This window comes from Mustela putorius, unplaced genomic scaffold, assembly GCF_011764305.1.
Source record: "Mustela putorius furo isolate JIRA1106 unplaced genomic scaffold, ASM1176430v1.1 tig00003983_pilon_pilon_pilon, whole genome shotgun sequence".
Lineage (NCBI taxonomy): Eukaryota > Metazoa > Chordata > Mammalia > Carnivora > Mustelidae > Mustela > Mustela putorius.
This window is the reverse complement of record NW_025422123.1, coordinates 1,599,593-1,618,528: the sequence shown is the minus strand read 5'-3', so window position 1 is coordinate 1,618,528 and position 18,936 is coordinate 1,599,593. Positions and strand designations below refer to the sequence as shown.

Below are 18,936 nucleotides of genomic sequence, written 5' to 3'. Positions count from 1 at the left end.
AAAGGTTTCACTATTCATTAGCAAGATATACTGTGGGGTTTTTTTTTTACTTTTTTATTTTTTTGTAAACATATATATTTTTATTCCCAGGGGTACAGGTCTGTGAATCACCAGGTTTACACACTTCACAGCACTCACCATAGCACATACCCTCCCCAATGTCCATAACCCCACTCTCCCTTCTCCCAACCCCCTTCCCCCCAGCAACCCTCAGTTTGTTTTGTGAGATCAAGAGTCACTTATGGGGACGCCTGGGTGGCTCAGTGGGTTAAGCCACTGCCTTTGGCTCAGGTCATGATCTCGGGGTCCTGGGATCGAGTCCCGCATCGGGCTCTCTGCTCAGCGGGGAGCCTGCTTCCCTCTCTCTCTCTCTGCCTGCCTCTCCGAATACTTGTGATTTCTCTCTGTCAAATAAATAAATAAAATCTTAAAAAAAAAAGAGTCACTTATGGTTTGTCTCCCTCCCAATTCCATATTGTTTCATTCATTCTTCTCCTACCCCCTTAACCCCGCCACGCAGCATCTCCACTTTCTCATAGCAGGGAGATCATATGATAGTTGTCCTTTCCAACTGACTTATTTCGCTAAGCCTAATGCCCTCTAGTTCCATCCACGTCATTGCAAATGGCAGGATTTCATTTCTTTTGATGGCTGCATAGTATTCCATTGTACTGTGGTATTTTTAATCCCTCAAGAAAATCCCTAGATTTTTGTGAACAGCACAGGTTTTCTCAAAAGTTACCGCAAAACTAATCATTTCAATATAAATGTACAACCTACTATAACACACATCTGAAATACAGCAGATGACGAATAATTATATGTTGAAGGGCTGTTATTGACCTAATTCAACTTTATTAAAAATACCTACCTTTTCTTCCAGTTTCTTCTTCTCTTCACTAAATTGGCTTATTCTTTGTTTGAGAAACTGATTGAGCTGCAAAACCTCCTTCTCAGTAGACGCAAGCTTTTGCTCAAGTTCCTCTTGCTGGGAATTGGACACTGACTGATCAGAAAATGGAGTCTGGAGTGAACTGTTCTCATATTGTGGCTATCAAGAAAGAGGAAAAAAAAGATAAACGTTTACTTGTCTTGAAAAATTGGGAAGAAACTGGAAATCAGGTAGAGTACAGAGAGTATATCTAGGCTTTAGCAACAGAGAGACCTTGGCATGAATCCCAGCTCCCCTATTTTGTAGTTATATGCCATGATTAAATCAAGTTGATTTGCTTACCAATGCCAAGCCTCAGTCTTCCTATCTATAAAACAGAAATAATAAAGCTTACCTTGCAGTGTTTTTTGTTTTTGTTTTTTGAAAAACAGAGGTAAAATATATAAAGTTCCTATCACATAAACAGAAGCTTAATAAAAGGCAACTTTTTTGGTTATAAAATATAATTAGAGACATAGTAGTACATTAAATAGAAGTGAAAGTTCCAGGGAAATAGAAACTAAAGAAAAAATTCTTAACAGGTGATCACTTCCAGCTAATATTAAACTTGGTAAGTACTTTTGATTTTTTAAAAGATTTTATTTATTTATTTGACAGACAGAGATCACAGGTAGGTAGAGAGGCAAGCAGAGAGAGAGAGGAAGGAAAGCAGGCTCCCTGCTAAGCAGAGAGCCCGAAGTAGGGCTTGATCCCAGGACCCTGGGATCACGACCCAAGCCGAAGGCAGAGGCTTTAGTCCACTGAGCCACCCAGGCACCCCATAAACTTGGTAAGTATTAAGAAAGTGTTTCCCCTAACTAGAAAATAAGGTCCATGAAAGCAGAAATTTTTGCCCACCTTAGTTGTTCTTAGACCCCTATTTCCCAGAATAATCACTGGCATAAAATAAGAGCTCAAAAAAATAATTGCTGATTGAACAAATGTATTCTTGTTTCCATGAGTGAGGCTTTGTAAGGACTTCAGATGAGATTTTTCCCGTTTCCCTTGCAGCATTACAACCAGGAGACGGCAATCAGAAAATGTAAATATTTCCTCAAGTAAATTAGAATGTGGTAAGTGCCAAAAGAGATACCAATAAAGTAATGTCAAAGTGAAGAAACATTATTTTTCTACTTACTCAACACAAGTTGAATAATAATGTCCACAATAAGTGGACATTATTTTTCTACTTATTCAACAAGTATTTACTAAGCACATGTTAGGAATTGTGTACTGGGATTCAACAGTTGATAAAGTCAAGTCCCCATCAGTTTAGTAAAGTATCACAAAAAAAGAAAATGAAAACTGTGTAAGTGCTAAGATAGTGGTACTATATGGTAGCTAAGGGAAGTTTTATACAAATGAATTTGAACTAGACCTTGAGGAACTCATACTTCACCAAAAGGTGAAGCTACAATTCAAAAATTACATAAATAGCATTTTATCATGTGCTGGGTATTTCAAAGATGACAGACTCTAGCACTATCCTTCAAAAACTCAAATTCTATCAGAAGCATACGAGAAATCCTCAGATAATTATATACAGGACACCATATAATACAGTAGCCAAAGAAAAGTCATCTTTTTTTTTTTTAAAGATTGTATTTATTAGAGAGAGAGACAGACAGACAGACACTGAGTGGGGGGAAGGGGCAGAGGGAGAGAGAGAAGCAGACTCCCCACCAAGCCCGATGCAGAACTCAATCCCAGAAACCTGGGTTCATGACCTGAGCCAAAGGAAGATGCTTAACTGACTGAGCCACCCCAGCACCTATGAAAAGTCATCTTAAGTACAAAGTATAGGGAGGTTGGAAGATAAATGAAGACAGCACCAGAAGAATAAGGAAAAAAGCTTTATGGGGGAGGGAACTTTTGAGATAGACTTTGAAAATGAGGAGGATTCAGAAAAGTATTCCAGAAAGAACATTTTAAAAAGGTAGAAATGGAATATATTCAGAGTACCCATATCTTTAAAGTATGGATAAAAGGCGGGGGGCGGGGGGGATGGATAGAAGGAAAAGTTTAAAAATCCAAGTGGGGCCATACTATAGAATCACAAGGTTCAGAATTAAATCTTAATTCATAGGAAATGGGAAAACTTGTGATCGTTTTATAACAACAAAGTAGCATGATTTAAGAAGATTGTAAACTGTGTTTTGTAAATTTCTGTATTCCCTGGCATTTAGCGTTATGTGTAGATTCTCAGTAACGTTTGATTGAAGGGAAAGAGAAGGGTAAAAAGGACAAGCAAGTGCTACAACAACTGGATGCAGTGGGCAGCAGGAATTAGAAGATACTGAGAATGGATATGAATTCACTTTATGTAATTATTCTAGGGTCTCCTGGGTGGCTCATATCAGTTAAGCACCTGGCTTTTGCTTTTAGCTCAGCTCATGATCTCATGGGTTTTAAGATCAAGCCCCATGTCAGGCTCTATGCTCAGCAAAGAATCTGCTTGAAGATTCTCTCCCTCTACCCCTCCCCACAGTGGCACATATGTGTGCTCTCTCTCTCTAAAATAAATCTTAAAAAAAATTATTCTAACCTAGTTGGACAAAAAGAGGAGCTGAACAAGAGCACACAAAACAGAATGAAGAAAGTCTAGATGTAGAATTGAGAAGATTTAGCAAAAACTTTTTTTAAAGAAGTGAATAGACAGGAAATGTCATCTATGACCATGGTTTGAGATTTTGAGTCAAGTAACAGGGAAGATCATATTTTGAGCTGAAGTAAGGAGGTCATATAGAACAGGTCTATGTAGATGTACTTAATTACAATTAGAACCAATTGATATTAAGATACCAGTTGAACATACAAATAGAGATGAACAGTAGACAGAGAGGTGGGCCTAGAACTCAGTAAGATGGGTAGGCTAGGCTAAGAAACTAAAAAAAATAATATGGACTTATAGTTTCTAATTTGGCATGTAATGAGCTCAGAAATTTCCCCTTCATCTGTTTTACTTACAAGTAAAAAAGATGAACAAACTGAAAAATCTGTAACTCTTCTTAGATCTGACAGAAATAAGGTCACAGAGTAAACTGCTACCCCCAGAATTGGAGAAACAAGTGAATAGAGAAAGTCACACTTACCAGAACAGAATATTCCTTGCAACCAATGCTGAAGTAGGAAAAAAGAACTGAAACTGATGGAACTACTGGAGGCTCAGAGTATACCAGTCTGAAAGTCAAAAACTCCAGGGAGACCCAGTCACAGGAGACAACTGACTTGTCTGAGTTTTATCTCCATGAGCTCTACTATGTCCTCACAGTGAACACCAGGGGAAAATCTCTTCATGTTTCCAGCAGGAAGAGGAGAAAAAGAACCACTCTGAAATATACCAGAATACTATGTTCTTCTTAACAAGACCTGTCTTCAGGATAAACTATTTAACTAGAGACTAACCTACCTAGAAGAAAGCTAACCTACCTAGAAGAAAACACTAAATTCCAGTTGCCTTGAACCATCCTGTCCCATGATTGAATGGGAAGTTCACATTCCAGGAGCACAGGCTCACTAAAAGAATAAGACTTGATCACAGGACTACAGAGGACTTCTCCCACTATACCTTACCATTTTATTACTAAAGGCATATTTATCACATTTCATTTGACTTAGTACATCAGGTCTAACTTTCAACAAAAAACTAAATATATTAAAAGGCAAAATCACAGTCTGCAGATATTGAACAGGCATGAGAAGCAGAGTCAGATATGATAGGAATGCTGGAATTATCAGACCAGAGATTTTTTTTTAAACTATGATTAATATAGGGCATTAATGCTAAGATAAACAACAGACAAGAATAGATGGATAATGGAAGCACAGAGGTGGCTATTCTTAGAAAGAAGAAAAAAAATGAGACATCAGAAATACTGTTAACAGAAAAAGGAATGTTTCTGACGGGCACTTGGGTGGCTCAGTTGGCTGATCATCCGACTCTTGGTTTTGGCTCAGGTCATAATCTCATGGGTCATGAGACTGAGCCCCACATTGGACTCTGCACTTAGCAGAATCTGCTTGAGGATGCTCTCCTTCTGTCCCCCCAACCCCTGCTACCCCAAACACGTTCTCACTCTCTCAAATAAACATTTAAAAAGAAAAAAAAAAAAGAATGTCTCTAAACACAGTTCTTCCAAAACTTAAGAAGAAAAAAAAAAAGACTGTTAAAAATAAAAAAGAATATCCAAGAACTGTAAGAACTGTGAGATAACTATAAAGGGTATAACACTACAAGGAGGAGGAGGAGAAAATGAAAGCAGTATTTGAAACAGTGATGACTGAGAATGTCTCCAGACTGTCAGATACAAAAACTCAGGCCCAGATATGATTTCACTCATATTTGGAACTTAGGAAACAAAACAGATGAACATGTGGGAAGGAAAAGAGAGAGAGAGAGGAGAGGATACAAACCATAAGAGACACTTAACAACAGAAAAGAAACTCAGGGTTTATGGAGGGAGGCGGGTGGCAGATGAGCTAAACAGGTGATGTGTATTAAGGAGGGCAGTTGTTATGATGAACACTGGTTGTTATACATAGTGATGGATCACTACATTCTACTCTTGAAACCAATATTACACTATTTTGTTTAACTAGTACTTAAATTTTAAAGAAATAGTTAAGTGGAGTAGCTAAATTAATTTCAGAAAAAGCAGACTTTACAGAAAGGAAAGTTATCGGGGTCAAAACTCTAAGAGGACTTAACAATCCTTAATGTGCATGTGCCTAACAAGACAGCAGCAAAAATGTGAGGTAAAAACGGAGAGAACTACAAGGAACAACAGATGAATCCACTTTAATAGTTGGAGATTTTAACAACTCTGTATCAGAACTGAAAACATCCATCAAGCAGAAAATTAATAAGCACAAAATTGAACTAAACATCATCCTCAATTGACTGGATGTAACTGACATGTATCGATAGACTGCTTCAGATTACACATTCTTCTCAAGCTCACATAGAACATTCACCAAAACAGACCACGTTTTGGGTGATAAAACATGCCTTAACAAATTTAAAGGAGATATTGTACAATGTATGCTCTCTCCAACCATAATGGAATTAAACCAGAAATCAACAGAAAGGTAGCTATAAAATCGCAAAATGCTTAGAAATTAATCCATTTCTAAACATGGGTCAAAGAAGAAATCTTGAAAGAAATTAAAATATTTTGTAGTAAATGGAAATGAAAATGCAGATTATCTAAAATTTGTAGGATGGAGTCAAAGCAGTGTTTAGAGGGACATTTATGCCATCAAAAGCATATATTGAAAAAGAAGGATTTAAAATCAATTATCTAAGATTCAAGCTTAGGAAACTAGATAAAGAAAAACAAAGTAGGTAGAAGAAAAGAATAAAGGCAGAAATCGATGAAACTGAAAACAGAAAATCGATACAGAAAATCAAAAACCTGAAAGTTCACTCTGGAAAAGACCTATAAAATCAAAAGCCTTCTAGACAGGCTAGCTAAGATAAAAGAGAGAAGACACAAACTTATTAATACCAAAAGTTAAAGGGAAGTATCACTACACACCTTGTGGACATTAAAAATATAATAAAGGAATATTATGGACAACTTTATGTCCACATATTTGATGACCTAGATGAAATGGACTAATTTCTTGAAAAACACAATCTGCCAAAACTCATGTAAAAAGAAATAGATAATCTGAATAGGTCTAAATTTATTAAAGAAATTGAATCAATAATTAATAGCCTTCCAAAATGGAAAGCACCAGGCTTCGATGGGTTTACTGGTGAATTCTATCAAACATTTAAGTAGAATATTATACTGACTTTCTACAATCATTTCCAGACACAGAAGCAGAGGGAATACTTCTAACTCATTCTATAAGGCTACAATTATCCTAATACCAAAGGAAACAGAGACATTATAGGAAAAGAAAATTACTGGGGTACGTAGCTGGCTCTGTTTGGAAGAGCATATGAATCCTTCAGGCTTTTGAGTTCAAGCCCCACATTGGGTGTAGAGATAACCAAAAGAAAAGTTTTTTTAAGTAAATAAATAAATAGAAAGGAAACCACAGGCTAAATATTCTATAAAAGCAGAACCTAAAAAAAAAAAAAAAAAAAAAAAAAGCAAATTAAGTCTAAGAATGTATAAACAGAACTATTTACCATAACCAATAGAAATTTATCCCAGCAATTCAGGCTTGTTTGACATTAAAAAATCAATTAATATAATCCATCACACCAACAGGCTACTGAGGAAAAAATAAATGTGACAAAATTCAACAGTTATTTATGATAAGAACCTTGAGCAAACTTAGAATAGAGGCAAACTTACTAAACTTGATAAAGAACATCTACAAAAAACCTACAGCTAACAGCAGAATTAATGGTAAAAAAATGGAAGTGTTCCTGCTACTATCAGTAACAAGGCAAGGATGTTCCTCCCACCACTGATTTTCTACACTGTACTGGAAGTCCTAAAGAATGCAGTAAGACAAGAGAAGGAAATAAAATGTATGGCAGTTGGGAAAAAAGGAAAAAAAAAAAACAGTTTTTGTTCATAGATGACATGATCACCTATATAGGAAATCACTGTAAAAAGACAACAACAACAACAACAACAACAAAAACAAACCCTCCTGAAACTAATAAGCAGTTATAGAAAGGTTGCAAGAGACAAGGTTAATATGTGAAAGTCATTCTTTTCCTATATACCATCAATGAACAAGTGGAGTTTAAAATTAAAAACACACTGCCAGGTACCTGGGTGGCTCAGTCGGTTAAGTGTCTGCCTTCAGCTCAGATCATGACCCCAGCGTCCTGGGATCCAGCCCCTCATCACACTCCCGGCTAGGCAGGGAGTCTGCTCCTCCCTCTTCCTCTCCTGCACCTTCCCCTTCCAGCTTGTGCTCTCTCTCACACACACACTCTCTCTCAAATAAATAAATTATTTAAATAAATAAATAATAAAAATAAAAACACACTGCCATTTACATTAGCACTCAAAAAATGAAATAAGTAAAAATATATCAAAATATATACAAGATATATATAAGTCAAGTTACAAAACTCTGATCAAAGACATCAAAGAAGAACAAAATAAAGAGATACTCCATGTTCATAGATAGACTCAGGGCTGTCAAGATGTTAGGTTCTTCCTAGCTTAATCTATAGATTCAATGCAATCTCAAGCAAAATCCTAGCAAGTTATTTGTGGATAGGAACAAACTGATTCTAAAGTTTCTATGGAAAAACAAAGGATCCAGGATAGCCAACATAATACTGAAGGAGAAGAACAAAGACAGAGGACTGACACTATCTGACTTTAAGACGTAAAATAAACCTACAGTAATCTAGAATGTGTGACACTGTGGAAAGACCAAACAGATCAATGGAACAGAATAGAAAGCCCAGAAATAGACTGACACAAATACAAGTTAACTGATCTTTGACAAAGGAACAAAGCTATACAATGGAGCAGAAAGAAGTCTTTTTAACAAATCATGGTGAACAATGGGACATCCACGTGCAAGAAAATCAATCTATAGACACAGGTTTTACACTCTCCAAAAAAACAACTAAAAATGGACCACAGACCTTAACATAAAATACAAAACTATAAAACCCCTAGAACATAGGAAAAAACCTAGAAGACTATGATTATGGCAATGACTTTTAGATACATTACCAAAGGTATGATCCAAAAAAGAAACAAATAATAAGCTGGATTTCATTAAAAATTTCTGCTCTGCAGAAGACTACCGAGAAAATGAGAAAACAGGCCACAAACTGGCAGAAACTATTTGCAGATGATCCATCTGATAAAGGGTTTGTATCCAAACTATAAAAACTCCTAAAACTCAAAATTTAAAAATAACATGATTAAAAATGGGGTTAAGACCTGAACAGACACACCTCACTGAAGAAAATATACAGATGGCAAACAAATATATGAAAATATGTTCAAAATCCAACATCTTTAGGGAATTACAAATTAAAACACAGAGCAACCTAACTCCACACACCTATCAGAATAGCCAAAATCTAAAACACTGGCAACACCAAATATTGGTGAGGGTATGGAACAACAGAAACTTCCATTCAAAATGGTGGGAATGTAAAGTATTAAAGCCACTTGGAATGACAGTTTGGCAGTGAGTTGAAAACTGAAAATACTCTGACCACATACACGATTGAGCAATTGTGTTCACTAGTATTTACCCAAATGAACAGAAAGCATTCTACACAAAAAGCTTCACATGGAAGTTTTTAGCAGCTTTATTCATATTTGCCAAAACTTGAAAATAACTAAAATTTCCTTCAGTGGGTGAACAGATAAACTGTGGTACATCCAGATAATGGAATATTATTCAGTACTAAAAAGACATAGGCTATCAATATGTGAAAAGACATAGAGGAGGGGTGCCTGGGTGGCTCTGTTGGTTAAGCTCATGACCTCTGGCTCAGATCATGATGCCAGGGTCCTGGGGTCAAGGCCAACATCTGGCTCCCTCCTCAGCAGCAGGGTCTACTTCTCCCTCCCCCTCTGCTCCCCACCCCGACTCTGTTTCTGCTCTATCTCTCACTTTCTCTCTCAAATAAATAAAATATTTTTAAAAAAGATTTAAGAAATTTAAGAGTATATATTATGAAGTGAAAGAAGCCATCTTGAAAAGTTATATGCAGTATGATTCCAACTGTATCACATTCTGGAAAAGGCAAAACTATAGAGACAATAAAAAGACTGGTTGTTGCCAGGGGCTAAGAGAGAAGAAGGAATGAACAGGCAGAGCACAGATTTTTAGGGCACTGAAACTATTCTGTACGATACTACAATGATGGATATAGGTCATTATATATTTGTCCAAACTCACAGAATTGTCAAGACCAAGTGTGAACCTTAACATGAACTACGGCCTTTGAGTGATAATGATGTGTCAATATAGGTTCAATAGTAACAGAGATACCCTGTGATACGGGATGTCAACAGTGAAGAAAGCTATAGGTATGTGGTGGCACAGGATACATGAGAACTCTGTACATTCTGCTCACCTCTGTTTTGAACCTATAACTGCTCTAAAATATAAGATTTATTAATTTTACCAATAATAAGGTGTTTCTAGGACAATGAAATATACACATTTCTGGAAAACCATTCAAAAATCAAGCACTAAAAGTAGTAGGTCTTAAAGGAAAAGTAAAAACAAAAATAGTCCATTCAAAGCCTATACAACTTGAGCCAGATTACTAATCAAAACTAACTGGGGAGAAGAGCTCAACATTTTGGACAGGCAGTCATAGTTAATACTGAACAACCATATGCACAGAAATTATCAAAATGCTGATGTCATTTTAATTAGAGCAGGTCTGATGGGTGTTGAGATGATATAGTTAGAACTCTGCAATACAGGGACTACTATTCAGGTGGGGAGGAGGCAACACAACCTGCCATGTCCCCAAACCACTAAAAGAGGAAGTCCATTTCTAAAGGCAGCACAGCACTCTTACAGTTCTCTGAAAATGCAGCTTGAAGAGGCTTCTGCTGCCAATGCAGTAGGTGAGCCTAGGCCTTTTCTGCAGCCTGCCAAAGATTCTAATTTAACTCCCACTAGTCTAACTCCCCTTGTCTGAAAGAACAAAACAAAAACCGCATCAGAACCAACGCAACTTGAAAACTACACCAACATTCTATCTACCATTTGTGCATAGGCAAATCTGCACTACGGAAAAGTGTTTCATAGCAGGACAGGCTGTAGAACTTGTACATGAAATGAAGCAGACAGAAAGAGGAAAATCTGAAGCCAGAAATGCTTTAAGCCTTTAAATTCTTTTTCAGGCTCTGAGTGTCTTCCCTTCATTTCTGTGACAATACCACATACCACCCACTCCTGCCATGTCCCTTTGCAGGCTGTGCTCTTTTTACTGCCTTCTAAAATATGGCTAGTCCCCGTCTTCACTTCTGAGTCCCATTTTCTTCACTCCTTGAATACATGATCATGCCCAACCTTCAACCACCACCCAGGTGGACTGACAAGTGCTAAATCTCTCATCTCTCCCTTAGACCTACAATGTGTATCAGCCTCATTCTTCACCTGAGTCCTAAATTTACAATATATAAGCTTACCTCCTTATTTTCCTCCTCTAAACTTATTCCTGATGTTGTCATCTCTATCCTGATCTTTGACAATATGAACCAAGCAATTTTGCCCATTCTCTAACTCACTAAACTCCTTAAATCAAGCCCATGCTTAAGTCACAGAGAGCTTTAATAAATATTCCTTCTCTTGTCATGACCAATGGTGTTTTAAAATTCAGGTGTGTTCATCTAAGTTTAAGACTACTGAGATAACCTCCTAACTAGTTTCTGCCTGAATATCTACCATAAATCTGTTATGCCACTGGGGTAACCAAACTAGGATACTTCGGAGAGTAAAAGAGGGTGCTATTAATCACTGTGCTAGTACAAAAGGCATTAACTAACTGGAACTGTACCTAAATGGGGGACAAATGGGCCCTTTACTTTACGAGCCTGGTCATGTCTGTAAGCACACTCTCACCACTACTCTTCTCTCATTTTGCACTTCATCCACAAACAATAATTTATAGTTTTCCAAATGCATTATTTCTTCTCTTGCCTTTGGACTTCTTCACACACAGTATATTATACCTCAAGAACTTTACCTGCTAAATTCTTTTACTTCATCAGGTTCTCAGATCAGATATCCTTCCTGCAGGAAGTCTGAGCCAGCCTCTGAAGACTAGTTTCTATGTTCTTAGTAGGGATTCCCACCGCACTTTATCTAGATCCCATTTGAGTACACTATTTGAAGAAAACAACTTCACTCACATTTACATTACTAGTACCTATACAGTGCCTTATCCACAGTAAACATAAATAATTTTTGAAGAAATGGTTACACAGCTTTTTGACAGTCTCTCTGTAGACTTCAAGATCCATGAAAATAGAAACTATTCTTCATTCTTGTGGGTCCAGCATTTACCACATTAGATGTTTATGTTTTGTTGAACAAGCTCATTTGTAAAGGTGGAACTCATTTATAAAATGCTTAATAAAACCAAACGACTTGGTAGTAGAAAAAAACAGCTGAAGGAAAAACAAATAGAAAAAAATTATATAAATGGAAAGAAAAAGTACAAAATGGAAAGAGAATAAGAAATGATGCATCAATGAAGTTTAATTAAAATAAATATTATTTGGTTGGTCTTTCCAACGGTCACATCTCTTTCTTCTTCATTTTTTTAAGATTTTATTTATTTATTTGGCAGAGAGAGAGGGAGAGAGAGAACAAGTAGGGGAGTGTAGGCAGGCAAAGGGAGAGGGAGAAGTAGACTCTCCCCAGAGCATGCAGCCTGATTGGACTCAATCCCAGAACCCTGGGACTATGACCTGAGCTGAAGGCAGACGCTTAACCGACTAAGCCACTGAGGAGCTCCTTTGGTTTTTATGTTTGTTTTGTTTTTAAAGGTTTATTTTATTTATTTGACAGAGAGAGATAGAGATCACAAACAGGCAGAGGCAGGCAGAGGGAGAGAGGGAAGCAGGCCGCCTGCTGAGCAGAGAGCCTGACATGGGGCCCGATCCCAGGACCCTGAGCTCATGACCCGAGCTGAAGGCAGAGGCTTAACCCATGAGCCACCCAGGTGCCCCACAGTTCCTTTAGTTTTTAACAAAAGGTAAAAAAAAAAATCCCTTATATTCTATTTGTTTGTTTGTTTTCCAAGAATGCCTGTTAACTACAGGTTGAAATCTTGGTATAAAGCATTATAAATACAAATCTCTCTTCAGTTCAAGCAATTCTACTATTAAAACAATCTAGAAAGTGTGAATTTTAAGATGAATATCTAGTTCTCATTTTCTACCTATGAGATTTAATGATGTTTTTCAGGTCATCTTGATTGTAAGGCTATTCAAAGTTTTTAATAGGTAAATAGTTATTTCTCAAGAATATGTTTATAAAAATGTTATTTTATTTCAAAAATTTACGTATTTAACCTCAAATATACAGAATATGATAATTTTAATTTTTTTTGTTTAATGTGCTATGGAAGTAGGATGAATAAACTACGGGCCCCAAAATGTGTATATAAAATGCTGTGCATAAATAATAACATTATTCATACATCCAAGGTAAAAATTCCTTTGCTATTATTCTTCACAGAAATTGAAGAAATAACTCTAAGATTTGTGTGGAATCACAAAGACCCCAACAGCCAAAGCAATCCTGAGAAACAAAGAAAAAAAAATTAAAGCCAGAGGTATCATGCTTCTGGGTTTCAAACTATACTAAAAAGCCATAATAATAAGAACAGTATGGTACTGGCACAAAAAGGACCCATCAACCAATGGAACAGAGTAGAGAACCCAGAATTAAATCCTGGCATATACAATCAAGGTGTATTTGACAAGAGAATACCACATAGAAGAACAACAAATGTGCTGGGTAAACTGTAGGAACACATACAGAACCATGAAATCGAGTCCCTATCTGACACCACTCACAAAAATTAACTTGAAATGGATGGAAGACTTAAAAGATCTGACACCATAAAACTCCTAGAATGAAACACAGGGAAAAACTCATCATATTGGTCTCAGCAATGACTTGTTTTTTTGGATATGACATCAAAAGCACAAACAACAAAAGCAAAAATCAACAAACAGAAGTACATCAAACTCAAATGCCTCTGCACAGAAGATCTAATTAACAAAATGAATAAACAACCTACAGAATAAGAAAATATTTTAGGAAACCATATATCAGAAAAGGATTAACATCCAAAATATATAAAGAAATTGATTTAATAAATTAAAAATAAACAATCTACTTTAATAAAAAATGGGCAAAAGAAAAAAATATGGGCAAAAGAACTAAACAATATTTTTCCAAAGAGAACATCAAAATGGCTAACAGACACATGGTCAGATGCTCCATATCATTAATCATCAGGAAAATGCAAATCAAAACTACAATGAGCTACCCTGTCACACCTGTTAGAATGACTATCATCAAGAAGACAAGAAATTACAGATGCTGGCAAAGATGCGGTGAAAAAGGAACCTTTTACACAGCATTGGTGGGAATGTAAATTGGTCCAGCTACTATGGACCAATAAAATAGATCTACCATACAATCCAGCAATATCATTTCTGGGTACATTCCCACAAGAAATGCAAACAGGGTTTCTTTTTGTGAAGATTTAATTTACTTATTAGAGAGAGAGAAAATGAGACAGAGAGAGAGAGAGAGAATAAGATGAGGGAGGGTCAGAGGGAGAAACAGACTACCCATTGAACAGGGAGCCTGATGCAGGACTGGCTCCTAGGACATGACTCTAGGATCATGACCTGAGCAGAAGGCAGATGCTTAATGAACTGAGCCACCGAGGCACCCCACAAACAGGATTTTGACAAGATACATACCCTCCCATGTCTATCACAACATTATTCATAATAGCTAGAATATGGAAAAACCCATATGCCCATCAGTGGATAAAAAAGATATGATGTTACATATATACGGTAGAATATTATCTGGACACAAAAAGGAAGATATTCTACTATTTATAATGGCATGAATTGATCTGAAGCACATCACATTAAGCAATATAAGTCAGACAGAAAAAGAGAAGTACTGTAGGATATCACTTATGTGTAGAATCTAAAAAAATTAAACCTGTAAAAACCAGAGTGTAAAATGGCGGTTACCAAGAGATGAGAGGTGCAGAGATGGAGGTCAGGGTGATAGGATACAAGGGCATAAACTTGTAGGGAGTAGTAAATATGCCACAGAAATTTCATGCACAGTATAATGAATATAAACAATAATACAAACTATAACTATTTAATGCAATAAATACTACTACGTTAGTAAACATTATATAAATGTGTTAAAAGTACCAGTCTGCATACACCTTAAATTTACATATTACAGGTCAGATTTATTCAATGAAAAAAAGAAAAGCACTATTCACACACCAAAAATTTTTTATTTGCTAAGTATTTTATCATATTTGTTGTTCTTTTAAAACCTTACTGTTTTTCAGTTATCTATTGAAAAAAAGTTCATCTCATATATTTGTAACACCCATCTAGTATTTGCAGTGTTCCTTGTATTCCCTTTTATTAATTGCCCCTATCTTTTGAAGTCTAATTTCTCAACAATATTGTAACTACTGTAACTAGATAATTTAAAATCCTTCTACTATTTTCAGCAGCCCCCTTTCCCACATCCCGCCAGCTATTTCTATATGTCCTTGTAGCCTGACTTGGAGAGCCCTCTACTGGCCTGATGCTATGTCAAAAACCATTTTCTTCAGCTTTCAAATGGATAGTAAGATACACACATTTTTGATAATATAATAATTGTATAATTCAAGCTAACCCTTTATTCAGAAAAATAAAGTTACAAGGAGAAACTGCATGATTCTATAAAACTGTTATGAAAGCAAATTACACTACTTACATAGTACAGAAATACCACTGTTAAATAACTACACTATTAATCCCAGTACCATAGAGCCTTACTATCATAAGATAGAACTAAAAGATGAGACCACATTGCAATGAGGTATTCTGATGTATTAGTGACTGAAGTATGATAAGCAAGCTGGAATCTCTCTTAAATGCTTCTGCCTTAAGTAAGTCTGAAGATTAGTTGGTCTTCAATATTTCCTTTAATTAAAAAAAAAAAAAAACAAGTTTGAAAATTTAACGGAGGAAAAATATTCAACTTAAAATGACTTTTTTAAATTCCAGAAATAAAGACAAAACAATTTCCATAAATAGAAATATATACTGCCATAAAGTTATTAATCCTCACTTTTGATCCCAATAAAAATGCCAATAGTTTTTAATGTTTTGGAAGTAAACAAGCCAAGCAGAAAGTCTATATAGAAAACCACATAAACAAGTTTTAAGAAAAATTCTTAAAAACAGTATGAGAAAGCCACCTTTTCAGTTGTATAAATTTTGTTATAAGGCCTTATATACCATGTGTTCCTATTAGACTGTACTCTCAGTGGCAAAACCAACCTCATTCACACTTCTATTCCTTGCACCTAGACATTGCCTCACCCAGAGTGAACATAAATTTTCAAGAAATGGGTAAACATGTTTACCTATATGGCCTCTCCCTCTTTGTTTGAGGTCAATGAAGGTAGGAACCATTCTTCACCTTGGTGACCTCACAACTTAAGACAGTGGATATTTAGTAACTATTCTCTCAGATGGGTTCATTAGTGAAGACAGGACTTATTTATAAAATAAATACTCATTAGAATTAGAGAAACTTCATAGTAGAAAATAACAGATATAGGAAAAAGAAATAGAATGACACATATAGAAGAAAATATTATGATAAATTCAGAAAATGTATTTTCAAGTCCAACCTTAGACAAAAAGCTAATTCTTTTATATGTACAGGGCTTATAAAATTAATAAGCAAAAAACCAATACCTAACAGAAAAAACCGAAGTGTGGATAAGAAATGACATTTCACAGAGAAGAAATATGAATGGGACTTAAATATGTAAAAAGAAATTCAATATCACTCAGGAGGAAAACATATTAAAGCCATATGAAGAAAAGAAGAAAGATCTCAAATTAGCGACCTAACTTTATAGCCTAAGTCTGGAAAGAGAATAAATTAAACCCAAAACTATCAGAAGGAATGAAATAATAAAGATTCAAACAGTGATAAATGAAATAGAGAATATAAAAATACAGAAAATTAATGAAACTAAAATGTGGTTCTCTGAAAAAAATCTCAGCATAATTGATAAACCTTTACCCTAATTACTAAGGGAAAAGACCCTAATTACTAAAATCAGAAATGAAAACAATGACACTATAGACATAAAAAGGATTAGGAGTACTGTGAACAATTAATTATACACCGACAAACTGGATAAACCAGATACAATGGACAATTTCCTAAAAACATAAAACCTACCAAGACTAAATCATGAAGAAAGAGAAAATCTGAGCAGACCTATCTATTAAGAGATTGAATCAATAATCAAAATCTCCTCCCACCGCTCCACCACTCCACTGCCCACCATCCCCACCCGCTCCATTCCACCCCAAACACAAAGCCCTAGCCCTGGACCTGATGGCTTCACTGGTGAATTCTACCAAACATGTAAAAAAAGAATACCAATCCCTCTCAAACTTTTCCAAACACTGAAAGAGGAGAAACTACATGTCCTAAGTCATTCTGTGAAGACAGCATTATTTTGATACCAAAGCCAAAGACACTAAAAAGAAAACTACACACCAATATCTCTGACGCAAAAATTCTCAACATATTAACAAACTGAATTCAGCAGTATATTTTTTATTTTTTTTAAAGATTTTATTTATTTATTTGACAGAGAGAGATCACAAGTAGACAGAGAGGCAGGCAGAGAGAGAGAGGGAAGCAGGCTCCCTGCTGAGCAGAGAGACCGCTGCGGGCCTCCATCCCAGGACCCTGAGATCATGACCTGAGCCGAAGGCAGTGGCTTAACCCACTGAGCCACCCAGGCACCCAGAATTCAGCAGTATATTAAAAGGGTTATAATCTATGACCAAGTAGGATTTATTCCTGGAATGCAAGCATGGTTCAACATATCAAAACTGATCAATGTAATAGAGCACATTAATAGAATAAAGGGGAAAAAAAAACCCACAATCATCTCAAGTGACGTTGAAAAGTATATGACAAAATTCAACATCCTTTGGTGATTAAAACACAAAAAAGTAGGAACAGAAGGAAACTACCTCACAATAATAATGCTATATAGAAAAAAACCCACAGCAAAGATTACACACAATGGTGAAAGACTGAAACTTTTCCTCTAAAGATCAGGAACTAGGCAAGGATACCCATTTTCACCACTACTATTTAACAAAATACTGGAAGTTACAGCCAGAGCAATTAGGCAAAGAAAAGAAATACAAGACATCTAAATTGGGACGGAAGACATGAAATCATCTGTGTTCAGATGATACAATCCTATATGTAGAAAATCGCAAAAATTCCACAAAAAGCCTGATAGAGCTATTGAATAAATTCAATGAAGTATTAGGATACAAAATCAACAGACAAAAATTTGTTGCATTTCTATGTACTAACAATGAACACTCTGGAAAAGAAATTATGAAAACAATCCTATTTACAAAAGCATCAAAAAGAATAAAATACTTAGGAATTAACCAAGGAGATAAAAGATGTGTATAATAAAAATAACAAAATACTGCTGAAAGAAAATGAAGACATAAATAAATGGAAAAACATCCCATGTTCTTAATATTGTTAACATGTTAATATTAGGTCAAAATTATCTACTGCAATCCCTATCAACATCAACACTTTTTTTTTAAGAAAGAGAAAAACACCATAAAATTCATACAGAATCTCAATGGACCACAACAGCTTAAACAATACTAAGAAAGAGAACAAAACTGGGGAACTCATACTTCTGGACTTCAAAACAGTGTGGTAATGAGTAACAAAAGACACATATAGATCAATGGAATAGAATCCAGAGTCCAGAAATAAATCCTGGCATACCTGGTAAAATGATTTTTAACAAGGTTCCAAGACTATTCAATGTGGAAGTCTTTTCCACAAATGCTGCTGGGAAAACAGGATTATCCACATGCAGAAGAACGAAGCTGAACCCTTACCTAGTAACAAATAGAAAAATTCACTGAAAACAGATCAAAGACCTAAACATAAGACCTAAAACTATAAAACTCCTCGAAGGAAACATGTGGCAAAAGCTTCAAGACATTGAATTTGTCAGTGAGTTCTTGGATGTGACACCAAAGGCGCAGGCAATAAAAGAAAAAGTAAACAAACTGGACTTGAAACATTAAAAATGTTGTGCATGAAAAGACACTACCAACAGAGAAAACAATCAATAGAATGGGAAAAAATACTTACAAATCATATATTTAATAAAGGGTTACTATCTAGAATGTAGAGAATTTTTAAAACTCAACAACAAAAAACAAGCAACCAAT

The 18,936-nt window shown here is 35.7% G+C and overlaps 1 protein-coding gene across 4 annotated transcripts in view; it reads right to left on the bottom strand.

The window, feature by feature from the left end:
• Nucleotides 1-18,936, bottom strand: part of CEP85L (centrosomal protein 85 like) — a 180,268-nt gene that overhangs the window by 42,690 nt on the left and 118,642 nt on the right. For all 4 annotated transcript variants that reach the window (XM_045071266.1, XM_004740086.3, XM_004740087.3 and 1 more), the window contains one exon: nucleotides 872-1,051. In XM_045071266.1, the coding sequence (XP_044927201.1) occupies nucleotides 872-1,051 (180 nt within the window). The remainder of the gene's footprint in view (nucleotides 1-871; nucleotides 1,052-18,936) is intronic.